This window comes from Phocoena phocoena, chromosome 9, assembly GCF_963924675.1.
Source record: "Phocoena phocoena chromosome 9, mPhoPho1.1, whole genome shotgun sequence".
NCBI classification, from domain to species: Eukaryota; Metazoa; Chordata; class Mammalia; order Artiodactyla; family Phocoenidae; genus Phocoena; species Phocoena phocoena.
Window position 1 is genome coordinate 10,082,891 of NC_089227.1, and position 19,789 is coordinate 10,102,679.

At 45.3% G+C, this 19,789-nt stretch overlaps 1 protein-coding gene across 1 annotated transcript in view; it reads right to left on the reverse strand.

Annotated features, from left to right (window-relative positions):
* Positions 1 to 505: 505 nt before the first annotated feature.
* HECW1 (HECT, C2 and WW domain containing E3 ubiquitin protein ligase 1) overlaps positions 506 to 19,789 on the reverse strand; it is a 253,203-nt gene continuing 233,919 nt past the window's right edge. Inside the window, exons 24-27 of the mRNA XM_065883673.1 lie at positions 11,724 to 11,870; positions 9,785 to 9,899; positions 7,583 to 7,781; positions 506 to 852 (exon numbers count right to left, since the gene is read on the reverse strand). Coding sequence (XP_065739745.1) covers positions 741 to 852; positions 7,583 to 7,781; positions 9,785 to 9,899; positions 11,724 to 11,870 — 573 coding nt within the window. The 3' untranslated portion in view covers positions 506 to 740. The remainder of the gene's footprint in view (positions 853 to 7,582; positions 7,782 to 9,784; positions 9,900 to 11,723; positions 11,871 to 19,789) is intronic.

Here is a 19,789-nt window from a genome sequence, read left to right on the forward strand (position 1 = left end):
CACCCCCCTCCCCCCCCCAGGACTTCTCTGAACTCAAGTCGAGCCACAATCCCCACAACCATTGGGATGCCCTGTGTTGCATCAGCAGGAGGTGTTTTTCTTGCTGTTATTATTGGTTGGAAAGTGTAATATTTGCACCATATGTCTAGGCTAGTTCCAGGTGATGGGACCGATGCCACATACGAACCATGAGTTGAATGTATCAGAATTGTGGTGTTGCCAGTGCTGTTTTTGGATGGATTGGATGCCCAGGGAAAAAGTAGAGTGGGAGGAAAAGAAAGAGTTGATCAGCTCCTAATCTGGCGTTTGTTGTTAGAAATTATTAAAAATGGTGGCTCTGCTCAGAAGAGATGGGTGTAGAAAAGCTCGGAATGCTTAATGCTCAAATTTCCCCTTAAATCATAGAAATGGAAGTAAACATTTATTACCATTTGGTCAAGTGTAGCATAACTTGCATTCATATTTCATTGTCAGTAATGGAGGTATGTGGAGATATACACAGACCTTGAGACAGCTGTTTGTTTGTTTGTTTTTAAATATTGCATACAGGCTAGCAGTTCATTGAAAGTAGAGGAGATAAGCCTGAAGGTAAGATCTGAGAAGAAGGCAATGCTTCATGCACAGCTCGTCAATCCTGATTTGGTTTGAAAACGAAAATCATGGAATACCAAAATCAAAGGAGAGTTGATTCAGGGAAAGGGAGAGGATGATGTCACTGGCCAGGAAAAGTTTTGAGTTCCTCATTCAAGTCCAAAGGTGCTGGTTTCTTCTACCGCCGTTAACAGCTTTTCATACAACATGGAGTACGAGGGATAAGGTGGAAGATCCAATCGATTGAAGCACGTGTGTGCCCTGAATGGGGGAGAAAAGGCTGGTCAAGGTGTTTGTTTCAGTGGTAAAACTGGCTTGGCTAATTCTGTGATCAGTCTGAATCTGTGAATCAAAAGTGAATCTAAAGAGGGTAGAACCATGTTTTAGGACCACCATAACACACTTGCAAACTCAGAAGCGCAGCCTTGGGTTTCCCTGGTGGTGCAGTGGTTAAGAATCCGCCTGCTAATGCAGGGCACGCGGGTTTGAGCCCTGGTCCGGGAAGTTCCCACATGCCGCAGAGCAACTAAGCCCGTGCGCCACAACTACTGAGCCTGTACTCTAGAGCCCTCGAGCCACAACTACTGAAGCCCGCATATCTAGAACCCGTGCTCCGCAACAAGAGAAGCCACCGCAATGAGAAGCCTGCGCACCGCAATGAAGAGTAACCCCTGCTGGCTGCAACTAGAGAAAGCCCGCACGCAGCAACGAAGACCCAATGCAGCCAAAAATAAATAAATTAAAAAAATAAATAATTTAAAAAAAATTAAAAAAAAAGAGAACCACAGCCTTCCAGACAGGAATAGACCAGTTGAAGGACTGGAATATCTAGAAACTGGAGGGGTGGGTTTGCATTTGGAAGCACACCACGCTATACTAGCACTGCACTAGCAAACCAGCGACATTTTACAACTGAGAGATGAAGTTGGATGTGGCCAGCAAAGGAACATAATTAGTATTAGAGGATTATGTTCCCAAGTCTCCTTGCCCAGCTCTGATTTCTGGGCCTCTGTAAACCCTGTGCATTGACCTAGAGGTGCCAACGGATGTCCTGGAACTCTCGAGATCCAATGCCCCATCAAGGCAGATGTGATGGAGCAATGACAGTCTGACTTCTTTACCATTGATAGCGGGGCCTGCTTAACCTGAAGCAGAGATGCTGCATTTCCAAGAACAGCTGAGCTTGGGGGATAATCCTCCCTGGATGCCTGCGGCATCCCGGTGCCACCTGCCCTGGGTTCCGCTTATTTTGTTATGTACTTCACCCTGCGGGCCCATCTATGTGGGCCAGTGTTTGGCCTAGACAAAGAACGGCATTCCCTGCTATGTGCCAATGCGTGGACCAAGACCAGACCCTGCTAACCAAGTTAAGAGGGGCAGAAAAATGCCAAGTGTGCTTTTGGAACTGGCTGAATCAGCCAGGGGCAGGATACGGGCAGACAGCATCTTCTTGGTTTTCTTTATCTAATCATTTTAACTGTCACTCCCAAGTGGAAATAATACAGAAAAAACAAATCCTATTTAGAAAATAGTTGGGATCAGATTAATTCTGTAAAAAGATAATTTCTGGGAACTGAAAACACTAGCAAATGGCCCCTCTTCAAGACCTAGTCTGAACACCCAGAGTTTCTTCAAGAGTTGTTCTTGGTGCATTAATCTATAGGCCTGGTTAACTCTTAAATAAATCCTGGTTTGTAATCTAGAATGAATGAACACAATCAAATCACGATTTGGTTCCCCATTCCTAAGTCCTCACCGCTCTCCACGTGTGGTCCTGAGAGCACGGAGGACCTGCTTACTTCATTACCTGGGCACTGGACCCGCTGCTCCCAGGTGGGCTGGGGTTGTGGACAGAATTTGGAACTAGGGTTTGGAAGACCTCTATTCTGGTCACAGTCCAGCCACCGACTAGCTTTATAACCTTGGGAAAGTCAACAAATCTTTCTGAGCCTCAGTTTTCTCACTTATAAAATGGGATAATAATACACATTCCGTGCACCTCAGAGGGCTGGTGTGAGGACAGCACATAAATGCCTTTCGTAAACCCTGAATCATCATTTAAGCATCAGGGTCTCTTAATAATAATGCGACCACCATCGCAGTCATGACTTCAGGAACTGTGTCACCCTCGTGGGGACTTCAGACCCTTGGCCTCTTCCACATGACTGCAAGCAGATGAATCAGCCTCATCTCGTATTTGTGAAGTTGATATTCTGGAACTCCACTGGATCTGTTCGGTTGTGTCACGTCAGATTCCACCCTGTCGGTGTTATTCTAGGGTTCCAGCATTTTGAGATCATTTTGGATGGATTGTGCCCATCACGGTACTACGCGTGATACTTCTAACCTGTGTCATCTACACAGTCGATCTCTCTGTCTCCTCGAGGTTTTCCAAGTTACCGATTAAAATGTGCACCAAGACAGGTCCTGCTCCTCTGCAGTAGAGACCACTCTAAGCTTGGTTACGAGCAAACGATGGAAAGAGGCAGCACCGCTACCGCGTGCGGCTGTGAGGCCAGTTCTTTAAGTGTGACTCCTTTCCAAGTCATCTTCTCCCACCGCCCAACTACGGCCTCAATCTCCGGACAGCTTCTCTCTCTATCACTGCTGAATCTACTCTTTTCCAAGTTTGTCAATGACCTCTCGATTCCCCAAGCCAGAGGCAGATTTTCTATGCCCACCTCAAGCTCTTTGAAAGCACCTGACAGCTCTTCCTCTGAACACCTCTCTACCCTTGGCTTTTTTTTTTGCGGTACGCGGGCCTCTCACTGTTGTGGCCTCTCCCATTGCAGAGCACAGGCTCTGGACAAGCAGGCTCAGCGGCCATGGCTCATGGGCCCAGCCGCTCCGCGGCATGTGGGATCCACCCGGACCGGGGCACGCACCCACGTCCCCTGCATCGGCAGGCGGACTCTCAACCACTGCACCACCAGGGAAGCCCTTCCCTTGGCTTCTTGATGGTTTCTCAGTGGCTGTCAGTTTCTCTTAGGGACTCCCAACGGCTCCCTCATGCCTCCTTTGTAGCCCGACAGCCTACAGAGCAGGGCTTCCCACCCGGCACTATTGACACTTTGGGCTTGATGACTCTCCACCGGGAGGGACTGTCCTGTGTCTTGTAGGTGTTTCGCAGCATCCTCGGTCTCTACCTGAGAGAAACCAGGAGGACTCCTCCCCGACAACTAAAAATGTCTCCAGACATTGCCAAGTGTCCCCTGTGGGGACAAAATCACCTCTTTCCTGCCCTCCCCCGCTTGAGAACCATCCCTATAGAGTAAGCCAACTACCAACTTAACCAGGCCTCCACCTTCATCCTGGGCTTGGGCTCAGTTTACATCTGCAGTGAAACTTGTTTGTGTTAGAACTTTAGTCCTGTTAATCCGCCCATGACTCATACTTCTGTTGCCCCTGGTCCCTACTCTAAATGGAAACCCCTAAGGTTTTCTCCTCTCCTTCATCTTATCTCCACGCTGCCTGTGCTGGGTCTACCCTGACCAGCTCCCGAGTTTTCTTTCCTCCCAAGACTTTCCTTGTCAAGTTCCACAGTAAGGAAACTCTCCGACCTCCTGGTCTGGATGTGGCCTCCAAGCTCTGGATGCGGTTCTCAGCACTCAGGAGTGGAGATGGTCACCGTTCACCCTGCTGCATGCTGGGCTGTGGATGGATGAGCGACTTTTCCACTCCCCACTGCCAATTCTACATCATTACTTTTCGATCTTTGATCAAACATTTCTGTTCCTCTGAATCTCATGCCATTTAGATATTTTTTTCCCCCAAACTACAGGTTTTGTCCGGCATTTTATTTCAATGAGATAGGATAGGGTAGGAAATAGTGTATTACCTGCAGGTAATAAGGATGAAGTATTATTTTGAAGGACATGTGTTTCAGATACACACACACAGGAGTACCTATGCATGTATTGTGTTGGGATGTGAAGGCTCCTTCTCTCTGTGGGCTGTAGTTAAGACACGTTTGACCATCAGTGATTTAGACATACCTTCTGACCTTCTGGGTAACACATTTATTAAAATCTCTGGTACTTGGCTTAAATGCTCTCCATTTTCAGGTCTTCCCACCAGACTGTGTAGCATCTGAGTCCACTTGGGTGGCTGTTCAGTGCCCTGGCCTGCCAGCTCTTTGACCCCAACCTCCATGACCATTTCACCCCTCTTATGCTCCAGCGATGGTGGTTTACGAAGTTTCTTCACCAGGCACTGTAAACTTTGAGCCTAGAAACCTCTACCCTCAGAGTCCTTTGTCCTAATCCCCACACACTCTGGAAAGCACGGACTTGGCCTGATGTATGGTTTTGCTGTGACGCTCCCTCGTCGGGGAGGCCAGCTGCCTTTCTAGAGGGAAGGTCTGAGGAGAATGCAGCTCGTCAGAGCGTGGGTTGCACACGGGGCTCACGGTCTCTGGGGAGCCCCGGGTCACCCCGAGGGTGCTCGGTGCTCCTGCTTGCCCCAGGCTTCTATCACCTGCCACGTGGCCAGGCCAGGTCTTTCGGAACTACCATTATTGGAATCCAGAGGTTCTTTCTTTCTCTCCACACACAGGTGACACTTTCTAGGTTCTTGGATCACCGGAAAATGCACAAGGGAGACTAGTCGGGGGTTACTACTCAGAGGGTCGTCTTCACTGTCCCCTTAGAGGCATCTCAGCACTTGATTCTTGGGGCCCTTCTGGCCTACGGCGAAGTCCCCGCTTCCCCCAAGAACCCTCTCTGGGATTTGCGGGGCAGCAGCCTTTTTAGGAGCGCCTTGGCCCAGATGCGCTGAGCCCGTTCATACGCCTGACGTCCACCCTGTAAGTTCTCTGTGGGGGTTGGCAGGATTAATGCACATCTCAAAGCTTCCCAGAGCACATATGTAATTAGACTCAATCTCTGACCCCAAATGACGAAAGCAATGACTTCTCTTTCCTGAAGAGTAAAACAGACTCCTCAGCGGGTCTTCTCTCCGTGGCCCACCAAACTCTATCAACTGCGTCCCCTGCGAGTGTCGCACTGGACGTCTTGTCCTCCAGGCCAGCTTCGTGATCTTTCCTGAACACAGCTGACCCTTCCCACCCCCAGGCTTTGCTCCTGCTGTGGCTTCAGCCCAGAATCCCCTGCACCCTTCCTTGCCCCTCAGGGCTCACCCAAATGCCAGCTTCTCTGTGTCATCGTCTCCTGTCAACTCAATCAGGTTTAGGTCCCTGTTCTACAAACTCACAGCATCCTGCTTTTATCTTCCCTTCTTAGTGCCCCTCTGATTCCACCTGGGGTCGTAACGACTTACTCTTCGGCTCCGTTCCTCCCTAGACTGTAAGCCCCTCTGGGCACGTTCATTGCTCTAGCTCAGGCCCTCCTTCAGGTACACACTGAGGTGCCCACTATGAGAGAATCATCAAATGTGACTCAAATTCACTCCGCTAAAGTAAGAGCAAAATGTTTCCCAAAAACCTCATCCTCCAAATCTATCACCCAACTCGACAAATGGAAATCTTGCCTTTTTTAGCCTTATTTTCTTGCCAGACTTCATTCAGCAGGTTCACTGCTCAGCAGAAACATGCAAATGAGCACCGAGGGTCTGCTGATGGAAGTGGGTGAAGCCGGGGCTGAAAAGTGCCCCAATGCTTTAGGCTGTTATTAACCAGCTGGGCATGCACTCTGCTTCCTGGGCCTGCTAATATGCACCGTCATCAGGTGAATTATCTCCGGGATGCTAGAAAGTCTAGGAAAGCTAGATGAAAATTATAGTTCAGTCAATCCTTCCACAATAGGGATTTAGCAAAGTGTCTGGGAGGCCACGTAGAAATACAGCTGAATTAAATACGAATCTTCTGTTATAATTAGAAAATATCACAGTAGAAGAAAATAATGTGGGTCAATCTTACGTTTGCTGAGCGGGTTTTAATACTGTAGTACCTACACAGAAGTATCTCTTTAGTGCTCCTTATTTCACTAATGAGGAACATGCTACCCAAAGTGGCACGGAAAGGACGGAGGAAGTGTTGGGATGAAAACTCATGGTGCAGGGGATTCATTCCGTTAAACTGCCTGGAGCCCTAGTGCCTCCTTTTTTTGCATTATCTTACAATAATTTCATCAATAGCTTACTGTACAGAAGCCACTATAGAGACCGGAGATATACACGTGGTCTTGTCTGCACACATTTTGAAACATAGTAGGAAAAATGCAACATGTACATGCTAACTATTCCAGGGACTATCAAGCGTTTCCAGTGCTATGTCATAGTGAGACAGGCTGGGACCTGGGATCCTTTACTGCAGTGCTTGCACCTGGACAAACATCTCCTTGAGCAACAGAATACAAAGAAACTCGAAGGGACTAAAAATAACTGCAGGCACGGGCAGTTAGGGGCAATTATGAACAATAAGATACAAAAAGGCCACAAACCAACTGCCACTTCTGAGATGCCGGGAGCAAAAACGGGGGACTGTGCGTGATCCCTGCACACAGCACCACCAAGGGGGTGTGCAGAGCCCCGAAGCACCCCCTCTGGCCCCCCCAGCCATTGGCCCCCACCCTCACCCCATTTAAGAGAACAGCTCACCACCCTGCCTTGGGGGCGAGTCCCAGTAAACCCTTTCCTGAATTTGTCTGGTCTCTTACCAATTTCTGTTGATTAAAGAATCCAAGAACCCGGGTGGGTAACAGTAGAAGTCCAGACACAGTGCTGGCAGGGCCACTTTGGACACTCCCCCAGATGAGGCATTCCTCTTTAAATTAAATTGGGCTACGTAGGACTGACACATGGACCGTGATACCACTAGCCCAAATACCATCAGTCAACAAAACATCACTAAGAATATGGTCTAAATGCACCTCCCCGAGACTTCTCACCCACACCTTTCACTAATGACTCACAGAACAATACTTTGGGTGGCAGGAAAGAATTCCATCCCAACGGATAAGTGTCCAAGCTCAAATAACAAAGTGTACTTGGCCTTCTTCGGCAGGTTTCCCAAAGGTGGGCAGGAGCTCCATACCTGGGGAGAGATGTAATTTTCCCCCATTTCTCTATGCAAAAACGCCGAAGCCCGTTGCTCCCTCGAAGGGCTGCAAAGCCTTCGTAGGGTACGCTTGACGTTCCCGTGACGAACTGCAGTAATCTGAGTCTCTGCTCGTTGTTGAAACGTTCCACCGCAGCCCAGAACCAGCGGATCACGAGATGCCCATCGTGATAACCTGAGTGGAGCAGGAGGGAGACCGAGAGGATGTGTAGAGGGGAGGAGGGAGTGGGGGGGGAGATGAAATACACATCAGGTGTGCCAAGAACTGAACAGCAGCTCTTGATCTGCTGATTTCTCTCGTGATGGCCTTTCGGTAGGTCTAAAACAATTTGTATAACTGACTCCAATTTGAAAACAAAAGCCTATTTAGAAAATAGGCACTTTGTAAAAAGGCTATATGCTGTGAGGGATGTCCTCAGAGATGTTTGCTTTCTATTTAAACAACTGGGACCCCGGGAGTCCTTTTCCTGCCTGATATAAGTGTAGACAAGGAGTGACGAGGCCTGGTAGAGATCTTTGGGGTTCCGAAGAGACAAAGCTCTCTACGAATATGGTATTTCCTGGTATTGTCTTTGTTCTGATGTCTTAGCTCTTGGGACCCACTTACTGTGGCGCGTCTAGGACTTAAGAAAGGCTGGAGGTGAATGTGAAACTTGGTCAACGGAAGATGCTGGGCTCTCCAAGTGCCCTTGGAGCCGCTGCCCCCAGATCAGCCCCGGGCCGCAAAGAGTTGGGCCCTTGGAAGTAGTATGGGGCCTCTCACAGGACAGTAAGGAAACCAAGCTTGGAGCAATCACTTATGATAAAGTAGATGATTCCCCACTGACTGCAAATGTACGAAACACTCAAAGATGCAGAAATCTATGTGGACTGGGGCAGAAAGAAGGAAAGCTTCATAAGGGAAGGGAGGTGTGAGTTCGGCATGTGAAGGGCTTGTGGGAGTGCAGGAGGGGAGATAGAGAATGATAAGAATGCAGAATTAATATGCAGGGAATAGCAAGCCGACTAGACCAGCATAGACCAGCATAGGGGTTCTGCTGAGGACTGAAGGGACCTTGCTGGGGCCTCAGAGGCCTTAATAGCTAGGCAGAGACACTGTGACTTGACACCTTAGGTTGGTGGCTTTCCTACCAAGCCAGGAAGGGCCTAGTGGTCCCACAGAGGTTTCCTCCTACACGGCTGAGTGTACCGGGGAGACGAGGTAGGCTTAGATGATGGGCCCCTTGTTCACCCTCTATTATATTGATAGGGGTTTCTCTGTAATATTTTACATGAAGAAAGGATTTTCAGCTTAAAGAACGTTCAAAGGTTTCTAAGTAATAAGGAGCTTGATTATTTTGTGGGGCGGGAAAGGCCCTGATCAAAATAAATGTTTCAGGAAGGCTGGTTTGGCAGCGTGAAGGTGAATAGCTAGGAGGGGTCAGACATTAGATTTGGAGAGATGACAGTGAGAACCGTGTTGCAGCAAACCAGGATTGATGTGAAGAGGGCTTCACTTCTGCAGGGAGCAGGATACCCTTTCCTGCCAGCAAACGACCCAGCTCTGGAGATGGCCCGTGGACGGTGGCGTTCTCTGGAACGCATCTCCACCGAGTTATGCCAGAGATGACCAGCAGGGATTGGAAAGTCTAGGTTGGAAGCTGGCGGAAGGCATGGACCAGAGCCTACTTTGCACACGTACTGAAGTAAGGCTAAGTTTTTTGTAACCTTCAAAAAGTGATATCATTTTATATTTATATTATCACTACATATGGAATATATATATATGAACAGTATTCAGCCATAAAAGGGAATGCAGTAGTGAATCATACTACAACGTGAACAAACCTTACTAAGTGAAAGAAGCTGGACCCAAAAGGCCACATACAGTATCATTCTATTTACGTGAAGTATCCAGCACTGGTACATCCACTGAGGTTTGCTGGGGTGGGAGGACGGGGGAGAAAGGGGGAGTAACTGCTTCCTGGGTCCAGGGTTTCCTTTGAGAATGAGGAAAACGTTTTAGAATTAGCCAGAGGTGATGGTTGCACCGCATTGTGAGTGCGCTAAATGCCACCACGCTGTTCCCTTTAAAATGATTAATTTCACGTTATGTCAGTTTCACCTCAGTAACATTTGTTAAGAAGTGATGGACTGTGTCTGTGAGAGCTGATCCGTCAACAAGCCCCGCTCGCTCACCTCCCCGGTACTCAGCGTTGTTCCGCCAGTCGACCAGGTCGATCTCCGCCGTGCCCGCGATCACCAGCTCCAGCTCCCTGGCATCGAACACGGAGACCAGCCTCGAGTCCACCACCTGAAATCCACATTAGGCCTCAGCCTCCAGGCTCAACCTCCTTGAGAGGTTACATTCATTATTATTTCTGTGGATTAAGCTGGGAGGCTGACCACTGTTGACGACTTTTTCCCCCAATGTGCTGTTGTGTTTAAGTTCAGAATCACGAGCATTTTGAGACACTACCCCTTCATGAGCTGGGAACTCAAAAAAGGTCTGCTGCTTTTCACTACTGTGATACTCCCTCTCGGAATGATGTTATGAATAAGCCTGACTTGACCTTCCAGTGTCATATTTAAGTTTCCAAATAACATTGCCTTTTTTTGTTTGTTTGTTTGTTTTTTTATTGTTTTTTTCTTTTTGCAGTACGCGGGCCTCTCACTGTTGTGGCCTCTCCCGTTGCGGAGCACAGGCTCCGGACGCACAGGCTCAGTAGCCATGGCTCACGGGCCCAGCCGCTCCGCGGCATGTGGGATCTTCCCGGACAGGGGCACGAACCCGTGTCCGCTGCATCGGCAGGCGGACTCTCAACCACTGTGCCACCAGGGAAGCCCAACATTGCCTTTTGAAGGCAAAAAGTCCAACTCCCTGGACCCCTCTCCTCTACATAAAGGGATCCTCTCCTCTACATAAAACCAGGACTTATTTCCTAGGAATGGACGTTATATATTAAAATGACTGTCTTTTCCTTCCTTTCTCTCCTTACTTCCTGTCTTCCTCCTTCAAAGATCTGGGAAGATCTGCTTGGTTAGGGTTCTAAGCTCCGGCTTTACATCTTGTTGCCAATACAGTACAGTACAACTGAACACCTGCAGTGGGCACCTCCTTTAATCAAACCAGTGGACCAGCCAGTCACCCACGCTGTTCTCCATCACAGCAGCAAAGAAAATCTTCCAACACCCGAACCCTTGTTTCTAAATTGCAAAAGTTTAACCATGTCAATTTTTGGTGCAACAAAGGCTAGCAGTTGTCACTGTCTTTTTTTTTTTATTACTATTGATCTCTGATGCTTTCTTTAAAAAACTTTTTAAATTGAATGAAAGATTCTTTAAATTCTATAGTGCTTTAGAATTTTCAGAAGTTTCACACACGTGATTTCATACAATCCCATAATACGTCACTGTCCTCCTGATTTACCATCTCAGCATGGATCATGTGGTACAAAGTGACACTAGGAGCGTATCTCCTTTTATTGTGTTTTGCTTTATTGCATTCTACAGATACTGTGTTTTTTTACAAATTGAAGGTTTGGGGCAACCCTGCGTCATCAGATGATGGTTAGTTTCTTCAGTAATAAAGTATTTTTTCAATAAGTTATGTACCTTGTTTTTTCTAGACATAATGATATTGCACACTTAATAGACTACCGTATAGTGTAAACATAACTCTTATAAGCACCAGGAAACCGAACAATTCACGTGACTCGCTTTATTGTGACATCGGCTTTATTGCCATGGTCTGGAACTAAACCTGTAGTATCTCCGAGGTCTGCCAGTGGAAGAAAATAAAAATCAAGCGAGAGCGGACAATGCCCTCCAGTGCCTTCATTTCACTCATTTTTATTTCACTGAGTGAAAGGAGATGCAACACGCACATGTCTTGGCAGGAGGTGTCATGTGTTTTCACAGGTGGCACAGCAGGGCCACACCAATGCCAGTTTTGTGAGACCACGAGAGCTGGGTTTCCCAGAGAACTCTGACCCCTCACCCTCTATCCCCAGGAGGCCCTCTTTGCACGCTGGTGAGTAGAGCTGAGCCCTCTTCCTGCCTTGCTTGTCCTCTCCCTTCTCCTAACAAGCTGTGTCGGGGGCGAAGGCCTGGCGTGCCTGCCGAGCCTGGGTCTCACCTCGTAGAAGCCCCGGACCAGGGCCTCAGTCTGCTGTACCGCTCCGCGCTCCACCCGCCACCTCACCATCCTCTCGATGTACTCTTTCTTGTTCTTTTCTGTCACTTGGGTGTTCGCTCCTCCAGACTTTAACTCCCTCTCCGTTACCTTGTGGGGAAACAAAGATCATGATGCTTCTTGACTTAGCTTATCTTGCAGTGAGACAGATCGATTTTAGGAGGATGAACCCTTTGCAAAAAGTCGTCTTCACAAGCATTTGGCATCATTACCTTCTTGGTTCTTTTTCCTTTCCTGGAAGTTACTAGAATGGTTCTGGTTGTTCTAAGCAGATAATTCAGTACCTTAGAAGCATTTTTGTTTTATAAAGAGAAAATGTGTTTCTTTAACTCAAGAGGCTTAATGGAAATAAAAGAAAAATGCCCCTGGTTGTCCCTAAATGGACTGGAATGTCCTTATCCTATAGTCACATACTTGATTGCCCCAAATCCCAATTATATCAAATTCTTAACAGCCAAATTATTCCCCAACCACAGCAGATCATTGGCAGGAAAATAGTGGAGGGTGGGAGGATACTTTTGCAGCCAGGTATAAGAGTGGCTGAAGAGTGACAGCCTGACCTTGAGAAAGGAAACAGAGATTGAAGTTGCCACGTAGTATGAAGATGCATGTTTGTTAGGACAAGCTAACAAGAAAAGTGATGATCTGTGTTTTATTGTTTCGAAAGGCAAGAAGGCACATAACATATTAGACATTTTTATCAAAAAGTGTTGGTGCGTTAAATTAGGAAGATGGCGGAAGAGTAAGACGTGGAGATCACCTTCCTCCCCACAGATACACCAGAAATACATCTACACGTGGAACAACTCCTACAGAACATCTACTGAACGCTGGCAGAAGACCTCAGACCTCCCAAAAGGCAAGAAACGCCCCCCATGTACCTGGGTAGGGCAAAAGAAAAAACAATAAACAGAGACAAAAGCATAGGGACAGGACCTGCACCAGTGGGAGGGAGCCGTGAAGGAGGAAAAGTTTCCACACACTAGGAAGCCCCTCCGCGGGCGGAGACTGCGGGTGGCGGAGGGGCAAAGCTTCGGAGCCGCGGCGGAGAGCACAGCCACAGGGGTGCGGAGGGCAAAGCGGAGAGATTCCCACACAGAGGATAGGTGCCGACCGGCACTCACCAGCCCGAGAGGCTTGTCTGCTCACCCGCCGGGGCGGGCGGGGCTGGGAGCTGAGGCTCGGGCTTCGGTCGGAGCACAGGGAGAGGACTGGGGTTGGCGGCGTGAACACAGCCTGAAGGGGGTTAGTGCGCCACGGCTGGCCGGGAGGGAGTCCGGGGAAAAGTCTGGAGCTGCCGATGAGGCAAGAGACTTTGTCTTCCCTCTTTGTTTCCTGGTGCGCGAGGAGTGGGGATGAAGAGCGCTGCATAAAGGAGCTCCAGAGACGGGCGCGAGCCGCGGCTATCAGCGCGGGCCCCACAGACGGGCTTGAGACGCTAAGGCTGCTGTTGCCGCCACCAAGAAGCCCGTGTAGGAGCACAGGTCCCTCTCCACACCTCCCTTCCGGGGAGCCTGTGCAGCCCGCCACTGCCAGGGTCCCGGGATCCAGGGACAACTTCCCGGGAGAACGCACGGCGCGCCTCAGGCTGGTGCAACGTCACGCCGGCCTCTGCCGCCGCAGGCTCGCCCCGCATCCATGCCCCTCCCTCCCCCCTGGCCTGAGTGAGCCAGAGCCCCCGAATCAGCGGCTCCTTTAACCCCGTCCTGTCTGAGCGAAGAACAGACGCCCTCCAGCGACCTACACGCAGAGGCGGGGCCAAATCCAAAGTTGAGCCCCTGGGAGCTGTGAGAACAAAGAAGAGCAAGGGAAATCTCTCCCAGCAGCCTCAGAAGCAGCAGATTAAATCTCCACAATCAACTTGATGTACCCTGCATCTGTGGAATACATGAATAGACAACGAATCATCCCAAATTGAGGAGGTGGACTTTGAGAGCAAGATTTATGGTTTTTCCCCCTCTTTTTCTGAGTGTGTATGTGCATGCTTCTGTGTGAGATTTTGTCGGTATAGCTTTGCCTTCACCGTTGGTCCTAGGGTTCTATCTGTCCGTTTTTTTTCTTAAAAAATTTTTTTTCTTAATAATTATTTTTATTTCAATAACTTTATTTTATTTTATCTTACTTTATTTTATTTTATTTCTTCCTTCCTTCCTTCCATCCTTCCTTTCTTTCTTTTCTTTCTACTTTTTCTCTCTTTTATTCTGAGCTGTGTGGATGAAAGGCTCTTGGTGCTGCAGCCAGGAGTCAGTGCTGTGCCTCTGAGGTGGGAGAGCCAACTTCAGGACACTGGTCCACAAGAGACCTCCCAGCTCCACATAATATCAAATGATGAAAATCTCCCAGAGGTCTCCACCTCAACACCAGCACCCAGCTTCACTCAACGACCAGCAAGCTACAGTGCTGAACAACCTATGCCAAACAACTTAGCAAGACAGGAACACAACCTCACCCATTACCAGAGAGGCTGCCTAAAATCATAATAAGTCCACAGACACGACAAAACACACCACCAGACGTGGACCTGCCCACCAGAAAGACAAGATCCAGCCTCACCCACCAGAACACAGGCACTAGTCCCCTCCACTAGGAAGCCTACACAACCCACTGAACCAACTTTAGCCACTGGGGACAGACACCAAACACAACGGGAACTATGAACCTGCAGCCTGCAAAAATGAGACCCCAAACACAGTAAGATAAGCAAAATGAGAAGACAGAAAAACACACAGCAGATGAAGGAGCAAGATAAAAACCCACCAGACCTAACAAATGAAGAGGAAATAGGCAGTCTACCTGAAAAAGAATTCAGAATAATGATAGTAAAGATGATCCAAAATCTTGGAAATAGAATAGAGAAAATGCAAGAAACATTTAACAAGGACCTAGAAAAACTAAAGATGAAACAAGACACGATGAACAACACAATAAATGAAATTAAAAATATTCTAGATGGGATCAACAGCAGAATAACTGAGGCAAAAGAACGGATAAGTGACCTGGAAGATAAAATAGTGGAAATAACTACTGCAGAGCAGAATAAAGAAAAAAGAATGAAAAGAACTGAGGACAGCCTCAGAGACCTCTGAGACAACATTAAATGCACCAACATTCGAATTATAGGGGTTCCAGAAGAAGAAGAAAAAAAGAAAGGGACTGAGAAAATATTTGAAGAGATTATAGTTGAAAACTTCCCTAATATGGGAAAGGAAATAGTTAATCAAGTCCAGGAAGCACAGGGAGTCCCATACAGGATAGATCCAAGGAGAAACATGCCAAGACACATATTAATCAAACTGTCAAAAATTAAATAGAAAGAAAACATATTAAAAGCAGCAAGGGAAAAAGAACAAATAACACACAAGGGAATCCCCATAAGGTTAACAGTTGATTTCTCGACAGAAACTCTGCAAGCAAGAAGGGACTGGCAGGACATATTTAAAGCGATGAAGGAGAAAAACCTACAACCAAGATTACTCTACCCAGCAAGAATCTCATTCAGATTTGATGGAGAAATTAAAACCTTTACAGACAAGCAAAAGCTGAGAGAGTTCAGCACCACCAAACCAGCTTTACAACAAATGCTAAAGGAACTTCTCTAGGCAAGAAACACAAGAGAAGGAAAAGACCTATAATAACGAACCCAAAACAATTAAGAAAATGGGAATAGGAACATACATATCGATAATTACATTACATGTAAATGGACTAAATGCTCCCACCAAAAGACACAGATTGGCTGAATGGATACAAAAACAAGACCCATATATATGCTGTCTACAAGAGACCCACTTCAGACCTAGAGACACATACAGACTGAAAGTAAGGGGATGGAAAAAGATATTCCATGCAAATGGAAACCAAAAGAAAGCTGGAGTAGCAATTCTCATATCAGACAAAATAGACTTTAAAATAAAGACTATTAGAAGAGACAAAGAAGGACACAACATCATGATCAAGGGATCGATCCAAGAAGAAGATATAACAATTGTAAATATATATGCACCCAACACAGGAGCACCTCAATACATAAGGCAAATACTAACAGCCATAAAAGGGGAAATCGACAGTAACACATTCATAGTAGGGGACTTTAACACCCCACTTTCACCAATGGACAGATCATCCAAAATGAAAATAAATAAGGAAACACAAGCTTTAAATGATACATTAAACAAGATGGACTTAATTGATATTTATAGGACACTCCATCCAAAAACAACAGAATACACATTTTTCTCAAGTACTCATGGAACATCCTCCAGGATAGATCATATCTTGGGTCACAAATCAAGCCTTGGTAAATTTAAGAAAATTGAAATTGTATCAAGTATCTTTTCCGACCACAATGCCATGAGACTAGATATCAATTACAGGAAAAGATCTGTAAAAAATACAAACACATGGAGGCTAAACAATACACTACTTAATAACGAAGTGATCACTGAAGAAATCAAAGAGGAAATAAAAAAATGCCTAGAAACAAATGACAATGGAGACACGACGACCCAAAACCTATGGGATGCAGCAAAAGCAGTTCTAAGAGGGAAGTTTACAGCAATACAAGCCCACCTTAAGAAACAGGAAACATCTCGAATAAACAACGGAACTCTGCACCTAAAGCAATTAGAGAAAGAAGAACAAAAAAACCCCAAAGTTAGCAGAAGGAAAGAAATCATAAAAATCAGATCAGAAATAAATGAAAAAGAAATGAAGGAAACAATAGCAAAGATCAATAAAACTAAAAGCTGGTTCTTTGAGAAGATAAACAAAATAAATAAACCATTAGCCAGACTCATCAAGAAAAAATGGGAGAAGACTCAAATCAATAGAATTAGAAATGAAAAAGGAGAAGTAACAACTGACACTGCAGAAATACAAAAGATAATGAGAGCTTACTACAAGCAACTCTATGCCAATAAAATGGACAACCTGGAAGAAATGGACAAATTCTTAGCAATGCACAACCTGCCAAGACTGAATCAAGAAGAAATAGAAAATATGAACAGACCAATCACAAGCACTGAAATTGAAACCGTGATTAAAAATCTTCCAACAAACAAAAGCCCAGGACCAGATGGCTTCAAAGGCGAGTTCTATCAGAAATTTAGAGAAGAGCTAATACCTATCCTTCTCAACCTCTTCCAAAATATAGCAGAGGAAGGAACACTCCCAAACTCATTCTACGAGGCCACCATCACCTTGATACCAAAACCAGACAAGGATGTCACAAAAAAAGAAAACTACAGGCCAATATCACTGATGAACATAGATGTAAAAATCCTCAACAAAATACTAGCAAACAGAATCCAACAGCACATTAAAAGGATCATACACCATGATCAAGTGGGGTTTATTCCAGGAATGCAAGGATTCTTCAATATATGCAAATCAATCAACGTGATACACCATATTAACAAATTGAAGGAGAAAAAACATATGATCATTTCAATAGATGCAGAGAAAGCTTTTGACAAAATTCAACACCCATTTATGATAAAAACCCTGCAGAAAGTAGGCATAGAGGGAACTTTCCTCAAAATAATAAAGGCCATATATGACAAACCCACAGCCAACATCATCCTCAATGGTGAAAAACTGAAAGCATTTCCACTAAGATCAGGAACAAGACAAGGTTGCCCACTCTCACCACTCTTATTCAACATAGCTTTGGAAGTTTTAGACACAGCAATCAGAGAAGAAAAGGAAATAAAAGGAATCCAAATCGGAAAAGAAGAAGTAAAGATGTCACTGTTTGCAGATGACATGATACTATACATAGAGAATCCTAAAGATGCTACCAGAAAACTACTAGAGCTAATCAATGAATTTGGTAAAGTAGCAGGATACAAAATTAATGCACAGAAATCTCTGGCATTCCTATACACTAATGATGAAAAATCAGAAAGTGAAATCAAGAAAACACTCCCATTTACCATTGCAACAAAAAGAATAAAATATCTAGGAATAAATCTACCTAAGGAGGCAAAAGACCTTTAGCAGAAAATTATAAGATACTGATGAAAGAAATTAAAGATGATACAAATAGATGGAGTGATATACCATGTTCTTGGATTGGAAGAATCAACATTGTGAAAATGACTCTACCACCCAGAGCAATCTACAGATTCAATGCAATCCCTATCAAACTACCACTGGCATTTTTCACAGAACTAGAACAAAAAATTTCACAATTTGTATGGAAACACAAAAGACTCTGAATAGCCAAAGCAATCTTGAGAACAAAAAGCGGAGCAGGAGGAATCAGGCTCCCAGACTTCAGACTATACTACAAAGCTACAGTAATCAAGACAATATGGTACTGGCACAAAAACAGAAATATAGATTAATGGAACAGGATAGAAAGCCCAGAGATAAACCCACGCACATATGGTCACTTTATCTTTGATAAAGGAGGCAAGAATGTACAGTGGAGAAAGGACAGCCTCTTCAATAAGTGGTGCTGGGAAAACTGGACAGGTATATGTAAAAGTATGAGATTAGATCACTCCCTAACACCATACACAAAAATAAGCTCAAAATGGATTAAGGACCTAAATGTAAGGCCAGGAACTATCAAACTCTTAGAAGAAAACATAGGCAGAACACTCTATGACATAAATCACAGCAAGATCCTTTTTGACCCACCTCCTAGAGAAATGGAAATAAAAACAAAAATAAACAAATGGGACCTAATGAAACTTAAAAGCTTCTACACTGCAAAGGAAAGCATAAACAAGACCAAAATACAACCCTCAGAATGGGAGAAAATATTTGCAAATGAAGCAACTGACAAAGAATTATTCTCCAAAATTTACAAGCAGCTCATGCAGCTCAATAACAAAACAAACAAACAAACAACCCAATCCAAAAATGGGCAGAAGACCTAAATAGACATTTCTCCAAAGAAGATATACAGACTGCCAACAAACACATGAAAGGGTGCTCAACATCATTAATCATTAGAGAAATGGAAATCATAACTACAATGAATTATCATCTCACACCAGTCAGAATGGCCATCATCAAAAAATCTAGAAACAATAAATGCTGGAGAGGGTGTGGAGAAAAGTGAACACTCTTGCATTGCTGGTGGGAATATAAATTGGTACAGCCACTATGGAGAACAGTATGGAGGTTCCTTCAAAAACTACAAATAGAACTACCATATGACCCAGCAATCCCACTACTGGGCATATACCCTGAGAAAACCATAATTCAAAAAGAGTCATGTACCAAAATGTTCATTGCAGCTCTATTTACAATAGCCAGGAGATGGAAACAACCTAAGTGTCCATCATCGGATGAATGGATAAAGAAAATGTGGCACATATATACAATGGAATATTACTCAGCCATAAAAAGAAACGAAATTGAGCTATTTGTAATGAGGTGGATGGACCTAGAGTCTATCATACAGAGTGAAGTAAGTCAGAAAGAGAAAGACAAATACTGTATGCTAACACATATATATGAAATTTAAGAAAAAAAAATGTCATGAAGAACCTAGGGGTAAGGCAGGAATAAAGACACAGACCTACCAGAGAATGGACTTGAGGATATGGGGAGGGGGAAGGGTAAGCTGTGACAAAGCAAGAGAGAGGCATGTACATATATACACTACCAAACGTAAGGTAGATAGCTAGTGGGAAGCAGCCGCATAGCCCAGGGAGATCAGCTCAGTGCTTTTTGACCACCTAGAGGGGTGGGATATGGAGGGTGGGAGGGAAGGAGATGCAAGAGGGAAGAGATATGGGAACATATGTATATGTATAACTGATTCACTTTGTTATAAAGCAGAAACTAACACACCATTGTAAAGCAATTATACTCCAATAAAGATGTTAAAAAAAAAAAGTGTTGGTGTTTGAGGGGGGTTAGCGTCAGTTATCTTAAATTTGCTTAAGGGGTTCACCTTGCTGCTCAATGCTGTAAGAAAAATGAGGCATAACTGTAGTTAGTTACTGATTAAAAAATATATATTTGGCACTCATGGACAAGGTACTTAAACA